This window comes from Mustelus asterias, chromosome 2 (assembly GCF_964213995.1).
Source record: "Mustelus asterias chromosome 2, sMusAst1.hap1.1, whole genome shotgun sequence".
NCBI lineage: Eukaryota > Metazoa > Chordata > Chondrichthyes > Carcharhiniformes > Triakidae > Mustelus > Mustelus asterias.
In genome coordinates this window covers 69,990,225-70,009,036 of record NC_135802.1, presented here as the reverse complement: position 1 = coordinate 70,009,036, position 18,812 = coordinate 69,990,225, and the positions used below count along the sequence as shown (strand labels likewise).

The following is an 18,812-nucleotide window of genomic DNA, read 5'->3' as shown; positions in this document are numbered from 1 at the left end:
AAGTCTAATATGACTTCGTCAGAACTGAAGAGAGGTAGACGATATTTTTTATTCAGTTGGAGGACATGGGCGTCGCTGGCTGGCCAGCTTTTATTGCCCATCCCTGGTTGCTCTTGAGAAGATGGTGGTGAGCTGCCGCCTTGAATTACTGCAGTCCACATGCTGTGGGTTGACCCACAATGCCATTAGAGAGGGAATTCCAGGATTTTGACCCAGCAACTGCGAAGGAATGGCGATGTATTTCCAAGTCAGGATTGTGAGTGGCTTAGAGGGGAACTTGCAGGTGGTTGTGTTCCCATGTATCTGCTGCCCTTGTCCTTCTAATAGAAGTGGTTTTGGGTTTGGAAGGTGCTGTCTAAGGATCTTTGGTGAATTGCTGCAGTGCATCTTGTAGACAGTACACACTGCTGCTACTGAGCGCGGTGGTGGAGGGAGTGGATTTTTGTGGATGTGGTGACAATCAAGTGGGCTGTTTTGTCCTGGATGGTGTCAAGCTTCTTGAGTATTATTGGAGCTGCACCCATTCAGGCTAGTGGGGAGTATTCCTTCACCCTCCTGACTTCTACCTTGAGGTACTAGTCAGGCTTTGGGGAGTCAGGAGGTGAGTTTGGCGTCGCAGTATTCCTAGCATCTGACCTACTTTTTGTAGACACTGTGGGTGGAATTCTCCCCCAAAAAATTCAAGTGGTGAATTCACGTGAAAACTGGAGTAATTCACGTAGGTTTTTTCAGTGGGAGTTCAGGGAAGGATCTCCTATATTCAGTGGACTGAAGAGGGCACAGCATGAATATCATTAAATTTCAGGGCAGGGCCTATTCCCACTGGAGAGGCTGAAATCAGCGTGCTGAGCGGGCCACTGTGCATGCACCAATCTGTCAGATCAGCGCATGCGCAGTGGCCCTGCACCAACAGCCTCCCTCTTTGTGGCCAGCTCAATCGCTGGCCAGCCCTGTGACCCCCGCAACGCCGGCTCTCTGTGCCTCCACAGCCCGAGTGCTGGCACACCAACCATTCCCAGGCCCAGCCCGACACCCCAACCCCCTCCCCGGTCTGTCCCAATTGCTGGCCTCCCTCCTTCCACGACTAATCCCTATGCAGAGTGGCAGCAGGACCGCCAACCCCCACCGATTGCTTCATCAGGCTCCACCCCTGAATAGACCCTGCTCCCTTGGCACTGCCCGATGCCTGATGGGCAGTATCAAGATGCCCCCTGGGCATTGGCACTTTGCCCCTTGGGCAGTACCAGGGGGCACAAACTGGCACTGCCAGGGACCCCTATTGCTCCCCTTCACTCCAGTAGGGTCACCCCACTAGTTCCCCGAAAGTGGACAGCTACGCTAAACCCCGCTAGAGTGAAACACACCATCTGCCGTGGAGGGATTCAAATCCGGGTCCCCAGAACACAAGCTGTCCCATTTAGCTCGGTGATAGCGCCATAATGGAGGTTATTCTCAATGTGAAGAGTTTTATGCTTCTGGAAAAGGAGGGAGGGGAAATCAGGTGGAAGAAAAGGGAAGGCCGGTGATTGGTTAGAGGGCAGGGGAGATTCAATAACAAAAGGCAAAGGAAGTGATAATGACAGTAATAAAGAAACAAAGCATTGGACCAAATTCAGTGTTAATAGCAGAATAAAGGTCAGCTCTCTTTGATAGGAAAAGCATACTGTAGACTAAATTGAAATAAGTACAAGCAAATCACTGCTTCACCTGGAGGAAGTAGTTGGAATCTTGGAGAGTGAGGGAGGAATCATAATCATAGAGTCATGGATTCTTACAGCACAGAAAGAGGCCCTTCGGCCCATCATATCTGCGCCAGCTATCAAGTGCCTATCTATTCTAATCCCATTTTCCAGCACTTGGTCCATAGCCTTTTATGCAATGACAATTCAAATGTTCATCCACATGCTTCTTAAATGCTGTGAGGGCTCCCACCTCTACCACCTTTTCAGGCAGTGAGTTCCATGTTACCACCACCCTCTGGATGAAAATGATTTTCCTCCAATCCCCTCTAAATCTCCAGTCCATTACCTTAAATCCTGGCTATTGATAAGACAAGGGGGAGCAGAATTAGGCCGCGCAGCCTATCGAATCTGCTCCACCATTCAATCATGGCTGATATTTTTCTCATCCCCATTCTCCCCATAACCTTTTCCCCATAACCCCTGATTCCCTTATTAATCAAGAACCTATCTTTCTCTGTCTTAAAGACACTCAATGACTTGGCCTCCACAGCCTTCTGCGGCAAAGAGTTCCACAGATTCACCACTCTCTGGTTGAAGAAATCCCTCCTCATGTTTTAAAGGATCGTTCCTTTAGCCTGAGGTTGTGCCTGCTGGTTCTAGTTTTTCCAACTAGTGGAAACATCCTCTCCACGTCCACTCTATCCAGGTCTCGCAGTATCCTGCAAGTTTCAATAAGATCCCCCCTCATCTTTTGAAACTCCAACGAGTACAGACCCAGAGTCCTCAACTGTTCCTCATATGACAAGCTCTTCATTTCAGGGATCACTGTTGTGAACTTCCTCTGGACCTTCTCCAAGGCCAGCACATCCTTCCTTAGATACAGGGCTCAAAACTGCTCACAATACTCTGACCAGAGCCTTATATAGCCTCAAAGGGAAAAGTTTCTTCCTATCTACCCTATCTATGTCACTCATACTTTTGTACATCTCATCCAGGTCCCCCTCAGCCTTTACTGCTCTAAAGAGAACAACCTCAGCCTAACCAGCCTCTTTTCTTGGTTGGAGCTCTCCAGCCCTGTTTACATCCTGGTGAATCTCTTCTGTGCCCTTTCTAGTGCAATCACATCCTTCCTATCGTGTGGCGAGCAGATCTGCACACAGTTCTCCAGCTGTGACCTAATGGGCATTTTATACAGCTGCATCATAACCCCCCTGCTCTTATACTCTGTGCCCTGACTAATAAAAGCAAGTATCCCATCTGCCTTCACAGCCATCTTATCTACCTGTCCTGTTGCTTTCAGGGATCTTTGGACATGCACCCCAAGGTCCCTCTGGTCCCCTGTACTTTCTAGCGTCCTACTGTCCATTGTGTATTCTCCTGCCTTGTTAATCTTCCCAAAATGCATCAGCTCTCTCTTTTCAGAGTTAAATTCCATATGACGTTGTTCTGCCCATTTGACCATAGAGTCATAGAGTTATAGAGGTTTACAGCATGGAAACAGGCCCTTCGGCCCAACTTGTCCATGCCGCCCTTATTTTTTTTTAAATCTCGAAGCTAATCCCAATTGCCCGCATTTGGCCCATATCCCTCTATACCCATCATGCCCATGTAACTATCTAAATGTTTTTTAAAATATAAAATTGTACCCGCCTCTACTACTCCCTCTGGCAGCTTGTTCCAGACACTCACCACCCTCTATGTGAAAAAATTGCCCCTCTGGACACTTTTGTATCTCTCCCCTCTCACCTTAAACCTATGCCCTCTAGTTTTAGACTCCCCTACTTTTGGGAAAAGAAATTGACTATCTACCTTGTCTATGCCCCTCATTATTTTATAGACCTCTATGAGGTCACCCCTCAGCCTCCTACGCTCCAGAGAAAAAAGTCCCAGTCTATTCAGCCTCTCCTTATAACTCAATCCATCAAGTCCCAGTAGCATCCTAGTAAATCTTTTCTGCACTCTTTCTAGTTTAATAATATCCTTATTATGCGACCAGCGCGCCTATATCACCCTGTAATCCAAGGCTTTCTTCCTCGCTATTTACTACACCACCAATTATCGTGTCATCTGCAGACTTACTGATACCCCCCACATTCACATCTAGATCATTACTGTACACTACAAACAGCAAGAACCCAGCATCGACCCCTGTTGTACCACCACTGGACACAGGCCTCCAGTCACAAAAATAACCTTCGACCATCACCCTCTGCCTCCTGCTACTAAGCCAATTTTGAATTCAATTTGCCAAATTGCCGTGTATTCCATGGGCTCTTACCTTTTTGATCAGTCTCCCATTTGGGACCTTATCAAATGCCTTGCTGATGTCCATGTAGACTACATCAACTGCACAGCCCTCATCTACGTACCTAGTTACCTCCTTGAAACATTCAGTCAAATTTGTGAGACATGATGGTGGAAGGTGTGCATGGAAGGAACATGGGAAGGAAATGAGCTGTCTGGGATGATAGGAGAGTGGCCCAATGCCCACGATGGACAGTCATTATAATGCTCAAATTGACTAAACTACCATTTGGGTACAACAGTTCAACAGAAGCTATATTCCTTCCAAATTTAAATAGACATACTAATTTGGATGGTGTTTGAAAAAAACCCCAGTATCATTTGAGATTTAATTAATGCAACTACATCACAGATGATAACATTTAGCAAACAATTCTTTAGCAATACAACTCTTTGACACAATGATATAACGATCTCGGCATTATCATTAATATTATTTGGGTGGGATTCCATGCCCCACACCAATGTTTTGTAGAGGTAGCTCGCCATTGGCTGGCCAAAGGGATTTCTCATTGCTCACATCCTCTACTGCCAGAGAACCCGTGGCAGGGGAGCGCCGCCGGTTGAAACCGGAAGATCCCACTGGTGGAAACAGCTGGAAAATTGTCTTTTTAATACTAGTAATGATTTGTAAGGAAGTCTTAATTTTGGCTGTAAATTAATGTAGAAAAGAATAAATTGCATCCTGATCAAAAATATGGTGAACTTACAGATAAATTCATTTTTTTTTACAATTGCAAGTAGTTCTGCAGTGATATGATCAGGGCCTAGTTTTAAGGCTGATAAAATTGGATATCCTAAATTAAAGAATTGGGCATATTGAAATCAAACACAGTCAAACCTCAGGCAGGCCAATTATACAAATACACAAACGTGTTTGGGCCTGACCCATCAACCACCCATCAAAGGTCGTTACACTCTACTTGAGACTTAGCAGGAGATCATGGCACCTCATTGAAATGCATCGGCCTATTGTTAGAAGCTCAGATCGAGCCAGACTTTCTGTCACCAAGAGTTCCTGTAGATACCTTATCTGATAACAAGTTCAACAACATGGAGATGGACACCTGGGGGGCGGACCCTGGTGTCCTGTCAGGCAAACATCAAGAAACCCACTGGGTATTGGAACCCCCTCCTGGGACCTCATTGACTGGAAGCCAGAGAAGTTTCTGGAAAGGCAAGCAGGCTGGGGGATAAAGGGACACATTTTCAGACACACTGCAGCGAAGACTCGACAGGGGAGATGGCCGTGACCATTCGGAAGACTGACCAGAGAAGGAAGGAAGGAAGAAGCTGCCATCGAGACTCACCTTCGAGAAGACGGGCCAGAGGGACTCAGAGAATCGGGCCTGCAGTTCAACCAAAGCAGTTTAACCAAGCCATCTTTACGGGTAGTATACTTGAATCTGCTGGGGTATCCTCTTGTTTTATGTGGGTAATTTAAGGGTTAATAGTGTTTGCTTGTGTTTGTCCTTTGTCCATCGTGCAAATAAGGACACCGGGGTAAAACCTTGGAGTAAGTAAACTGGTTGAAAGTATCTGAGAATTAACCGGTACAACAGTTCTTATTAGCGTTATTTAAATCTGTGGGCCTGAATGCCAGGCAGATGGCTCATGAATTGTTCTGACGTTCTGAATCCATTATTTCTTAATACATTTTGTCGACAAGTTAAGCATAACTGGAGCATTCAGCATTATTTGTTTAAGCTAATTGATCCTGCAGGGATTCCTGCCTTGTTTGTACAGCTAACACATGGCCACAGAGATTAAACTAAATCTCATTATCTTTCAGCTTCCCTCAGCCTAAGGGTGTAATAAATTTCTGGACATTTGTGAGCAATAAAGTAAATCTAATAATGCATCGGTAAATATATGTGGTTAGAATGAAGAAAGATATCTGCTTTAGATGGAATCAGTTCTTCAAACATGGAAAACTGCAGGCGATTTTTTAATATCATCCCTAAACAGTTTAATACATCAATCATTTTGTGTTCTTATTCTCACACAAAGATTCATATGAGCAGTTATATGCATCAAGAAACAAATGAAAACATGGTTTAAATTTATAGATAGCTATTAAAATTGCATTGAGATTTTGCACCTTATATGTGCACAGTGCTAATGCTCATAAAAGGCGGGACTTTACAACCTCGCTCGAGCGAGACCGGAAATTCCTACCCGAGGTCACCGGACATTTCCGTTGTCTGCCCCTCCCCCACTCCAATTCCATGGCAGGCAAGGTGGTAGAATTCCGGCAAAAGTATCCAATAATGTGTTGCCCCATACATGCACATCAAAATGAAGCTCACTAGTTTGTATCCTTTAGCTCCTTCATTTTTTTCATAAACCTCACACAAAGTTTATGCTGCTGTAAAGTTTTAAAGATCCAGATCACTGAGCTGATTTCAATATTGAAAGTGTTTTAAACTGGAATGCACCCTATCAAAGCCTGGGTTATTGGTCATGACCTCCAACATTGGTGTCAAATCGGGGTCCCATCCACGCATTGTGTAGGGAAAAGTTACCAAGCAAAGACTTTCTCTGAATTGGCCAATTAATGGCCAGAGGGTGGATTTGCTATCAAATTAAGGACGCCAGGTGTCCTTTCAAAGCTGCAGGGCCAATAAAAATCCCCTCAGCTTGGAATAAACTGTTCAGTAAAAAGAGGGAGGGGGCGCCTCCAACTAAAGGGGCCCTTTTCCCAATCTTTAAAAGTCTTAAAGAAATGGCCTTAGCAACTGCTTCCAGCCCTCCATCAAAACACACAGATCGGAGCAGGAGTCGACCATACGACCTGTTGAGCCTTCTGTGCCATTCGATACAATCATGGCTGTTCTTGGGCTTCAACCTCCGAGCACTTTCCCACGTGCTCCCCATGTCCCTCGATTCCCTGGGAGACCAAACATCTGCCGATCCCAGCCTTAAACATATTCAATGATGGTGCATCCACGAGACTCTGGGGTAGAGAATTCCAAAGAGTCACAGCGTTTGAGTAAATAAATTTCTCCTCCCCTCAGTTCTAAATGATTTGCCCCTTATCCTGAAACTGTGTCCCTTTGTTCAAGATTCCCCAGCCAGTGGAAACATCTTCTTAATGTCTACCTTTTCAAGTTTCTTCAAAATCTTGTATGTTTGAATGTAACTGGGCAGACAGGGAGGGCCTAAATGAATGCTCTATTCAGCTAATTTTCTTTATTTTCTTCTTTTTATATCCACAGCTTTGTGCAACGCTTGGCACCACTTCTTCCTGTGCATTTGATAATATTCTGGAGCTGGGACCGATCTGTAAGAATGCCTTGAATATATTTATTTTATATTTATATTGTTATCTGCATTAAAGCCCCATCTCAGTAGCAGTTTAGCTGCACGCATTCACATCATAAGTGAATTGGAGGAAGATGTGTGTTGTGTGTGTGGCAGAGCCTTTTGGAGCCTCATGCAAACACCCTCCCACAAACATGGAGCGTTCATCCATCGCACTGATCTGACAGTCCCGAGTATTTCCAATGTTGTCTGTTGGAATTCTCTTTCAGTTGACCTGCATCTCCACCCACTGTCTCCCATGCAGCACCTGTGCCCATCCAATGCAAGGCTCCGCTCACTTCGGATTTTGGTACAGTGGTTGTGGTCAAGTATTTGATCAGCTCTCCCCTCCTCCTCCATCAATGTCCATGTACCCTCCTCCTCCGTGCACTCTCCTAGCTACATAGGAACAGCAGTAGGCCATTCAGCCTCTTGAGCCTGTTCTGTTATTCAATGAGATCATTGCTGATCTGTGGCTTAACTCCATATACCTACCTTTGGCCCATATCCCTTAATACTTTTGCTTAGCAAAAAATGATCAATCTCAGATTTAAAGAGTGCAACTAATCTAGCATCAACTGGCGTTTGTGGAAGAGAGTTCCAAACCTCTACCACCCTTTGTGTGTAGAAGTGCTGCCTAACATCTCTCCTGAATGTTCTGGCCCCAATTTTTAGACTATGCCCCCTAGCTCTAGAATCTCCAACCAGTGAAAATAGTTTATCTACCATGCCTTTTTCTGTTAATATCTTGAAGACTTCGATCAGATCACCCCATAACCTTCTAAATTCTATTAAAAACAGGCTTAATGTGTATCATCTCTCCTTATAACGTAAACCCTGAAGTCCAGGTATCATTCCTGTAAACCTGTGCTGCACTCCCTCCAAAACCAATGTATCCTTCCTAAGATATGACCAGATCTACTCTCAGCACTACAAGTGGGTCTGACCAGGTTTTGAATAGCTGCAGCTTAACTTCAGTGTCATTATATTCCAGTCTTCTAGATATGAAGGCCTGCATTCCATTAGCTTTCTTGATTATTTTCTGCACATGTTCATGGCATTTTAAAGATATATGCATCCAAACCTCCAAGTCTCTTTGGACATCCAGTATATGCCATCTAGAAAGTACACCGATATATCTTCTTTCAGTCCAGAATAGATAATCTCACACTTGCTTATATTGAAATCCAGCAGTTTTGCCCATTCACCCAGTCTATCAATATCCCTTTGTAATTTTATTCTATCATCTCCACTATCCACAATACCACCTCACTTTGTGTCATCCGCAAATTTGGATATATGACTTTCTATGCCATTAACCAAGTCATTCACAAATAATGTGAATATTTGAGGCCCTAACAGAGATCCTGCCAATTTGAGTATCTACCCATTATTCCTACTTTCTGTCACCTGTCACTCAACCAATTTCCCAGCCATATCAGTAATTTGCCCTCAATTCCACAGGCTTCTATCTTAGTTAACAGTCCCTTATGTGGGACTTCAAATGCCTTCTGGAATTCCATATAAACGACATCCTCTGCCATTCCCCTGTCTACTACCTTAGTCACCTCTTGAAAAATTTAGTGAAGTTTGTTAGGTATGACCTACTTGTCATGAATCCATGCTGGCTCTCCCTGATTAACTGAAAACATTTTGAGATTTTCAGTTACCCTATCCTTTATTATAGACTCCAATAATTTCCCCACCACAGATGTTGGTCGAACTGGTCTGTAATTTCCTGGTTTTCCTCTGTCACTCTTCTTAAAAAGTGGAGTGATATGCACAATTTTCCAATCCAAAGGGACAACTTTTGAATCTAGGGAACTCTGCAAGATTATACTTGGGCATCTACAACGTGCTCCCCTACTTCCTTTAACATCCTCTGATGGAAACCGTCAGCTCCTGGGGATTTGTCAGTCTTTGGTTCCATTAATTTCCTCACTATCGATATTTTACTTAGGTTAACTTTATTTAAATCCTGTCCCTGATCTACTATTAATTTTCTCGGGACTTCCGGCAAACTATCCTCCTTTTCTACTGTAAATACTGAGGCAAAGTAATTATTCAACATGTCTGCTATTTCCCCATAGTCATTGACAATATTCATACTTTCGGTCTTTAGTGGGCCATCATTACTCTTGAGCACCCACTTTCCTTTTGTGTAAACTATAACATTTCTTCTTGTGATTTTGGTGTTCCTTACAAGTTTCCTTTTTAATCCTGTTTAGTAGCTCTTTTAAGTTGCTTTGTACCTTTGCTGGTCTTTGTATCTTTCTCATTCAGCAGGATCTGTGCAGTTTCTTGCAAGCCCTTTTGTTTAGTTTTATATGGTCCCTTTTCTCTTTAGTTGTCCATGGCTGTTTTTACTGTGAAGTTGTGCTATTCCTTTTTCAGGGGTATAAACTGGTTCTACATTGTGTTCAATGTTTCTTTAACATTCTTCACTGTTCTTCAGTTGTTTTACCCATTAGCAGATCAGATTTTTACAATTTACTGTGGATAGTCTCTGGGCCCGATTTTACCAAAATTTCCGGGCGCGAAATCGTGGTAAAGTTGGGCATCGGGCCTAAAACGCGGTCCAGACCTGACCCAAGGCCAATCGCGCCTTTACCAACGACCGATCCGGGCGCCGATCCGAAAGTCGAAGGTCTAAATAAACCACATCCATTGGTTCTCCTTAGTCAACTCTACTAGTTACATCCTCAAAGAATTCTAATAGATTTGTAAAGCATGATTTCCCTTTTGTAAATCCATGTTGACTTTGACTGATTATACCACTGCCTTTGATTGTTGATATAACTGTAGCCATAAGACATAGGAGCAGAATTAGGTCACTCAGCCCATCGAGTCTGCTGTGCCATTCAATCATGGCTGATATTTTTCTCATCCCCATTCTCCTGCCTTTTCCCATAACCCCTGATCCCCTTATTAATCAAGAACCTATTTATCTCTGTCTTAAAGACACTCAATGACGCGGCCTCCACAGCCTTCTGCGGCAAAGAGTTCCACAGATTCACCACTCTCTGGCTGAAGAAATTCCCACTCATCTCTGTTTTAAAGGATGGTCCCTTTAGTCTGAGGTTGTGCCCTCTGGTTCTAGTTTTTCCTACTAGTGGAAACATCCTCCCCATGTCCACTCTATCCAGGCCTCATAGTATCCTGTAAGTTTCATTAAGATCCCCACCCCCCTCATCCTTATAAACTCCAATGAGTACAGACCCAGAGTCCTCAACCATTCCTCATATGACAAGCTCTTCATTCCAGGGATCATTTTTGTGAACCTCCTCTGGACCCTTTCCAAGGCCAGCACATCCTTCCATAGATAAGGGGCTCAAAACTGCTCACGATACTCCAAATAGGGTCTGACCAGAGTCTTAAACGGCTTCAGAAGCACATCCCTGCTCTTGCATTCTAGCCCTCTTGACATGAATGCTAACATTGCATTTGTCTTCCTAATTGCTGACTGAACCTGCACACTAACCTTAAGAGAATCTTGAACAAGGACTCCCAAGTCCCTTTGTGTTTCTGATTTCCTAAGCATTTCCCCATTTAGAAAACAGTCTATGCCTCCATTCCTCCTTCCAAAGTGCATAACCTCACACTTTTTCTACACAAACTAGAGTGGTGAGCTGACAGGCCCAATTTTAACTCTGCAAGTCAATGGGTTCTGAGTGAGTTGAAGTATCACCCCGTAGATGTCTGCCTCTAATTCTAACACTGGTGCAAATGGTGCTAAATCAGAACCACATGTTCTCTAAAGAAGCCATGAAGAATCCAATGGTGCTGTTCAAGCAACCAACATCACAAAACAATCGGCTCATTATCTCATCGGTGCTCATGAGAGCCTGCTGTGTCGAAATTGACACCTATGTTTACATACATTATGATGTGGAAATGCTGGCGTTGGACTGGGGTGGGCACAGTAAGAAGTCTCACAACACCAGGTTAAAGTCCAACAGGTTTATTTGGTAGCACGGAGCTTTCAGAGCACTGCTCCTTCACCAGGTGACTCACCTGGTGAAGGAGCAGTGCTCCGAAAGCTTGTGCTACCAAATAAACCTGTTGGACTTTAACCTGGTGTTGTGAGACTTCTTACTGTACCTACATTATATCAGTGTTTGCCTATATTACAGTTCAAAAGTGAGTCATTGGCTGCTTTGAGGTATCCTGAGGTTGGTGCAAGATGCTGTATATCTGGAAGTTCCTTCTTTGCCATCTATATGCTTCTGTGTTGTTGAAGGATGTGGCATTGTTGTAAAACATCACCTTCCTTTTTGGCGTATCTGTACTTCACTATATAAAGTGTAAAATATGATTTGATTTCATGTGTAACATTTCAGGCACATCTGAAAATATCTGGATGCACATTGATGCCGCCTATGCAGGAAGTGCTTTCATCTGTCCAGAATTCAGACCTCTTTTAAATGGAGTGGAGGTAAGGAGCGGCAATCTCTGATGCAATATTCTACTCCCATCCTATTCATACTATTCATAAATATAGGAAGGGGAGTCATTTTAGAAAAAGAATATTTGACTGATGTCAAAATCAATGTTACATATCGCATTGTCAGGGAGATTCAGAAATAGGTTAAGGTAAATCAAACTTAATATTCATGCAAACAAATAACAAATGGGAAAATATTGAAATAAAAATGAAAAGCGTAAGGTTACAACTAAATATTCAAGCTAATCTGAGGGTGTTTTTAATTCTTGTATTATTCATAGACGTCAGTGGAAAATATTTCAGGGAAAGATCCTTTGATTCACATGTCAGTTGAAAACATCGACGCCAAGAAGGACACATCTAAGATGCCCACTTACCTAAAAGTACACAATTTGTAGTGGACATGCACGAGTCTGGGAAGTTCTTTCACCCCATCCCACTTTGTAACTTTTTAAAGTATTTAAAGTCCTTTTTCATCACAATACCAGACTAAAACCCTAGGTGATATCACCATATAGTCTAATCCCTGCTGATGAATCAAGGCTAGATGCTTGTGAAAGTCAGGAATCCAAAAATTCTCAACATTGGAAATCCCTGCACTGACCGCCCTGGTATGAGATGGATGGAGATTCTGTCCCCTTGCAATACCATTGGAAAGAAACTCTCTCCTCCAACTCCACTCCATTTCCATTCATTATTTTATTTTATCTCACTTCATTTTACCTTATTTATTATTTTAATTATTTTATCTTTTATATATTTTATTATTTTAATTTATTCCATCATTTTAAAAAAATCTCGCTTTGCACCTTGTTTTCCCCCCGCCATCCCCAAACCACCTAAGGCCATCTGTTACAGGTATCAGGTTGTCCTTTGCCTACCGTTATTCTGCTATTTGCACATTCTGATCTCTTAATGTGCCGCTATGAGCACCCTTCTCAGCCATGATCATCACCATTTACATTCCCTTTGTCTTTTTGTCTGCGACATCTTTGTCATTTACCTCCTCTTGAATTTTTGGTATGTTACTGGTGTTTTCCGCCGTGAAGACTGACGCAAAGTATCTATTCAGTTCTTCCGTCATTTCTTTGTTTACCATTACTATTTCTCCAGTGTCAGTTTCCAGCAGTGTAATGTCCATTCTTGCCTCTCTCTTACCTTTTATATGTCTAAAAACAACCTGTTGCAATCTTCATTTATATTGCTAGCTAGCTTACCCTCATATTTCAGCTTCTCCCGCCTTATTTCTTTTTTAGTTGTCCTCTGTTGGTCTTTAGAGGCTTCCCAATCTCCTGGTTTCCCATTAATCTTCACTACATTATATTCTTTTTCTTTTGCTTTTATGCTGTCTTCGTCAGCCATGGTTGCCTCATCCTCCCCTTTAATATGCTTCTTCTTCCTTGGGATGAAATGTTGCTGTATCTCCTGAATAATTATTTCTAGAAATTCCTGCCATTGCTGTTTCATAGAAACCCTACAGTACAGAAGGAGGCCATTTGGCCCATCGAGCCTGCACTGACAACAATCCCGCCCGATCCCCACATATTTACCCTGCGAATCCCACCAAAACTAGGGTCAATTTAGCATGGCCAATCAACCTAACCCACACATCTTTGGACTGTGGGAGGAAACCAGAGCATCCAGAGGAAACCCATACAGACACGGGGCGAACATGCAAACTCCACATAGACAGTGACTCAACCCGGGTCTCTGGCGCTGTGAAACAGCAGTGCTAATCATTGTGCCACCGTTCCACCATCTTTCCTGCTAGGCCCGTCTCCCAATCAACTCTGGCTAGCTCCTCCCTTGGGCCTCTGTAGTTGCCTTTACTCAACTGTAAACCAAAGTATATATTTACTTGGTCAGCCATTTCTTTGTTCCCCATTATAAATTCCTTTGTTTCTGACACATCAATTTCATTCTGGCTCTCTGTGGAGCTGTCTGCTCAGTACCATTCCTTCCGCTCTATCCCTGTAGCCCTGCAAGTTTAATTTCCTGAACTTGCTATCCAATTTCCTTTTGAAGTCTTTGATCATCTTTTCTTCCATCACCCTTGTAGGCAGCAAGTTCCACGTTACTAGCCGCTTCCTTACATTCCTCCTGTATCTCTTACTCAAAGCCTTAAATTCCTGTTTGCTTGCACCATCAGTTAATGGGATAATTTCTTTATATTAATTATCTTGTACACTTCTATCAGATCACCCCTTAATTTCCTTTGCAGCAAGCAGAAGAATCCCAGCTTCTCCAACCTAACCTTGTCATTTAAAATTCCCTCATTACTGGAATCATTCTGAATCCTCTCAATCAAACTTTCAGTCAAGAAAAGAGCACAATTTTTTATATTGCATGTGTTTCCTTTAGAATATGTATGGGATATAGCTTGTGTTTTATTGTTAAATCCACTAGATAATGTCAACTCCTAAAGATTAACTAATTCAATGGATTTCATTCAATGTACAAGCAATATTCTATTGTATGAAACAGACTGGATTTCAAACAATAACCAGACTGCAAGGAAATGATAAAAAATAATTTATCAATAAGTAGATTAAATCTGTAATAATGTCCTGTGATATATTTAGCTGTTGAGGACATTAATCAGCCTTACGTCTTGCATCTGTCAACATAGCAATTATCCAATGTATTTCCAATCCCAAAAACTTCTCTTGTGGTACCTAATGTTTTATGATCTGGAGCATTGTGCAATAAGAGAGCATATTGAGGTCAGGTACAGATGTTGGTGAGTTCATCGGCTTTTCTGGCCATTCATTTGAAAGAAAATAGATCCTTGCATATTGCCATACAATCAAATTGCTTTGCGTGTAATAAAAGCTGAGGGCACTTTGCTTTGTCAGTTAACAAAAATTACTAATGTTACAAAAGCGATGCACATTAAACAGATGTTATTGGCAGAGCATTACATTTTATGATTGGTAATAAACCCACAGTTCCCAATGACTAACTGATTGAACTTAAATCAAAGCAAACAATATACTCTTCCACTGAAATGCTACAATACTCACTAAACAGTACACTGTGCTGTTGAAAAGATGTGGAGATGCCGGCGTTGGACTGGGGTAAACACAGTAAGAAGCCTAACAACACCAGGTTAAAGTCCAACAGGTTCATTTGGTAGCACATGCCACTAGCTTTTGGAGCACTGCCCCTTCGTCAGGTGGAGTGAGAGATCTCTCACTCCACCTGATGAAGGGGCAACACTCCGAAAGCTAGTGGCATTTGCTACCAAATAAACCTGTTGGACTTTAACCTGGTGTTGTTAGACTTCTTACTGTCGAAAAGAAGCATAGACAGGTTAGATTTCCACTCATGCATATTTTAGCAGAACTCTAGTGACTTTAATTGTCAACTTTTTATTGATTTATCCTAGTCTCCCTCCTTAATGGTGATCATTCTTGCTAAGTTTGTACATTCCATACATAACTGTCATCCTCTAGTTCCTTACAGATATTATTCATGTGCAATCCTTATCAGAATTTATTTCTACTGCGTTCTCACCCAGTGCTCACACTTTGAAATGTTCCAGTCTCTTAGGCAGTGCCTCAGCATTGAAGAAAACTTGATTCCACTCTGCCTTAATGAGCTCCAAGGTGGATGATAATCATACAGGGCAGGTGGTGCTTGAAGGGTTGGGTAGATGGGTTGTTTGGTCAATGTCTTGACTTCACCTCTGCACATTCCCTACAAAGTCTCTCAATGTGTTTGGTGCCTTCCCGAACAAACCTTCGTCATTTCAGTTAAAGTTAAAAGTACATTTATTAGTCACAAGTAGGCTTACATTAACACTGCAATGAAGTTACTGTGAAAATCCCCAAGTCGCCACACTCCGGCCCTTGTTCGGTACACTGAGGGAGAACTTAGCATGGCCAATCCACCTAACCAGCACATCTTTGGACTGTGGGAGGAAACCGGAGCACCCGGAGGAAACCCACGCAGACACGGGGAGAACGTGCAAACTCCACACAGACAGTGACCCAAATTGGGAATCAAATTATGGTCCCTGATGCTGTGAGGCAGCAGTTCTAACCACTGTGCCACCGTGCCACTCCAGTCAATCTCCCATGAGCCAGGGTTTCATCCTGGAACCTTCCCTTCCAGTAGTATCAGCAACTGGGATCATAACAATTTCTATCTATGCATAACTGTTCTATGTGCCTAATCTTAATAAATGAATTCTCAACATGTTTACCCATTCTCTTGTAAGCAATTGGTACCTTGTGTCTTGTACAGCAAATAAGCCCAAAGTATTATAAGAATAACACCTATTGGGTATATATGTGCCTATACATTCTTGGTAAAAGAGAAGGATCTAAAGAAGAATGATCTGAAGATGCATGGTGAAGGTGTGTTGCTCTGAGACAGCAGATGTTTCCATGCTTATTGCTGTTATTCCTCTGCTTCTGGGCACTCTCTCAATGTGTTCACTAATCTATTTAGTAGCAATGATGCATTTGAGGTCCTGCATTATGGCTGTCTCAGTCTGATTCCTCAGCACATTGGGTGGGATTTTATGGCCTCGCTCATCCCGAAACCGTAAAATCTCGCCTGAGGTCAATGGACCTTTCCATGGTCTGCCCCTCCGATTCCCATGATGGGCGGGACGGTAAAATTCCAGCCATTGAATCTGCACTTCCTGAAAGGGAGGAGAATAATCCAGTTGTTGTGGTACATGTTGAATCAAATGACAGGTAGGAACAGGGAGGAGATCCGACTGAGGAATTAGGAGCTAAACGAAACAGCTGGCATACTGCCATAGCTTGCCCACCTACATCTTAGCCTTTCCAGCAGTATTGTTGATCAGAGAGTGCCCCCAGCCCCAAAAAGCCTTTCCCTGTGTCTCCTGAAATAAGATCCATAAATCTTCCTCCTGTTCCACCTTACAGGGTTTCAACTACCAGCAGCCTGCCTTGAAACTTTTCACTCTATGGCTCTGCTTTAACTGAGAGCTGCCCAACAACAGCTGCTAACTCTTTGGATATTCAATTCAGAATTTCAGCCAATTTGTTTGGCAATTATTAACCAGAGTTAACCACATGAAGTCAGTTCCCTATACCACCTGCACAGTCAGTACAAAAGGCAGTCCTTCTCTTACGATAATGATACTGCATGATTGGACTTGAAATCATTAGATAATATTTTACAGTTTTCTTTGCTTTATCAGTTTTCAGATTCTTTCAACTTCAATGCTCATAAATGGCTTTTGGTGAACTTCGATTGCTCTGCTTTGTGGTAAGTTATCCAGATAATGCCCCCAATCAATTTTTTTTTAATTCACAGCGTACACATCATAATGCCTGCAAGTGAAGGAGATTCTGTCTTTTAGGATTGACAAAAATACCCAATGGGCCGGATTTTACCATTGCGTCGCGCCCGAAAATGGGCGCGAAAACGTGGTAAAGTCGAGTGAGAGGCCATTAACGCAATCCGCGCCCGCGTCCATGCAGATTGCCACTTTACCGAGACCCAGGAATGGCAGTGATTCGATTCGCGCCCGAAACGGGCGCAACGGCAATTTAAATGCATTTGCATGCATTTAAATTGAATTAATGAACTGCCCGCCCAACTTTATCAGCATTTCCCCCTTTACCACCGCATTTGCCAATTCGGATCCGCGCCGTAATGGACCTGCTAAATAAAAGTCTGAATCGGGTGCTCCAGCTGCTGAAGAGCGCGTTCAGAGCTTCCAACGGCTCTCTGACTCAGATCAGTGGTGGGGGAGAGGAGGGAGGTGGGCTTGATCATTCTCTGGTTGGGTGGGGGGAGGAGAGTGAGGCCAGATCGTTGTCTGGTGGCGGGGAGGGGAGGAGAAGGCGGGTCAGATGTATTTCTGGTAGGGGGGGAGAGGGGGAGGGCTGATTGTTGTCTGGTGGGGTGGGAGGAGGAAGCGGGTCAGATGTTCCTGGGGTGGGGGGGGGGGCTGAGTGAGGCCAGACCATTCTCTGGGGGGGGATGAGTGAGGCCAGATCGTTGTTTGGGGGGGTGCGGGGGAGGAGGGAGACGGATAAGATGTATCTCAGGCGGGGGGGGGCAGATGGATCTCTGGTGGGGGGGCAGACAGATCTCCGGTGGGGGGGCAGATATATCTTTGGTGGGGGGGGGCGGGGGGGTCCGCTGCCACTCTGTGGGCGATCGGTGGGGGGGAGGGGGGCAGGGGTGGTGATCGGTCTGGGTAGTGGGGGGGATGGATAAGGGGGACAGTGATGTGTGGGGGTGTTGGGGGGTGGATAAGGGGACAGTGATATGGGGGGGTGGATAAGGGGGACAGTGGTGTGTGTGGGTAGTGGGGGGGGTGGATAAGGGGGACAGTGATGTGTGTGGGTAGTGGGGGGGGTGGATAAGGGGGACAGTGATGTCTGTGGGGGCCATTGCTGCCGCTTTTCGCTCCCGGATCGCTTTCTCCGCTTTCTGCGGCCCGCGAGCGATCTGACACGGGCGCGCTTTTTCAAGTTGTCTTCTAACTGCACATGCGCAGTTCAGAGCTCCAATTGTTTCAGCCGCGCTAAGCCCCGCCCACAGCGCGAATGGGACTGGAGATGTTTTTTTCAGGCTGAGTGCGTATGGGGGCGCCTGAAAGCAGATTTCTAAGTCGGATCTGCATTGCGCCCAGATTCAGCACTTAGAATGAAAATGGTAAAATCGGGCCCAACAGGTCAGACACTATCTCTGGAGAGAAAGCTAACATTTCAGGTTGATGATCGTTAATCAGAACTAGAAAAAAACTTAAGAAATGCAATAGGTTTTAAGTATCCACCCCCCCATATCACTGTCCCCCTTATCCACCCTCACAACACCCATGCAATGGGAGAGGGTGAAAAAAGAATAATAGGTCTTTGATAGGGCAGAAGACTGGAGATATTAATGACAAATGAGTTGGTGCTACAAGACCAAAGGGAGTGTAATGGGAAACAAATAGCAGAGTTGCGAATAGCAGAAAAATTAATAGCTGTTAGCCAAACACAAGAACAAGATAGAGTGAAACATGCAAAGGAAAAGGAACAAAATGGGCCTGGGATTATGTTCTGAAATTGTTGAATTTAAATCTTGAATCCAGAAGGCTGCAA

The 18,812-nt window shown here is 43.8% G+C and overlaps 1 protein-coding gene across 7 annotated transcripts in view; it reads left to right on the top strand.

Annotated features, from left to right (window-relative positions):
* Positions 1 to 18,812, top strand: part of ddc (dopa decarboxylase) — a 79,955-nt gene that overhangs the window by 38,770 nt on the left and 22,373 nt on the right. For all 7 annotated transcript variants that reach the window (XR_013500321.1, XR_013500323.1, XR_013500320.1 and 4 more), the window contains exons 7-9: positions 7,205 to 7,271; positions 11,630 to 11,724; positions 16,913 to 16,980. Coding sequence is in view for 3 of the 7 variants with exons in the window: in XM_078236893.1 (XP_078093019.1) it covers positions 7,205 to 7,271; positions 11,630 to 11,724; positions 16,913 to 16,980 (230 nt within the window). In the remaining 4 variants the exon portion in view is untranslated. The remainder of the gene's footprint in view (positions 1 to 7,204; positions 7,272 to 11,629; positions 11,725 to 16,912; positions 16,981 to 18,812) is intronic.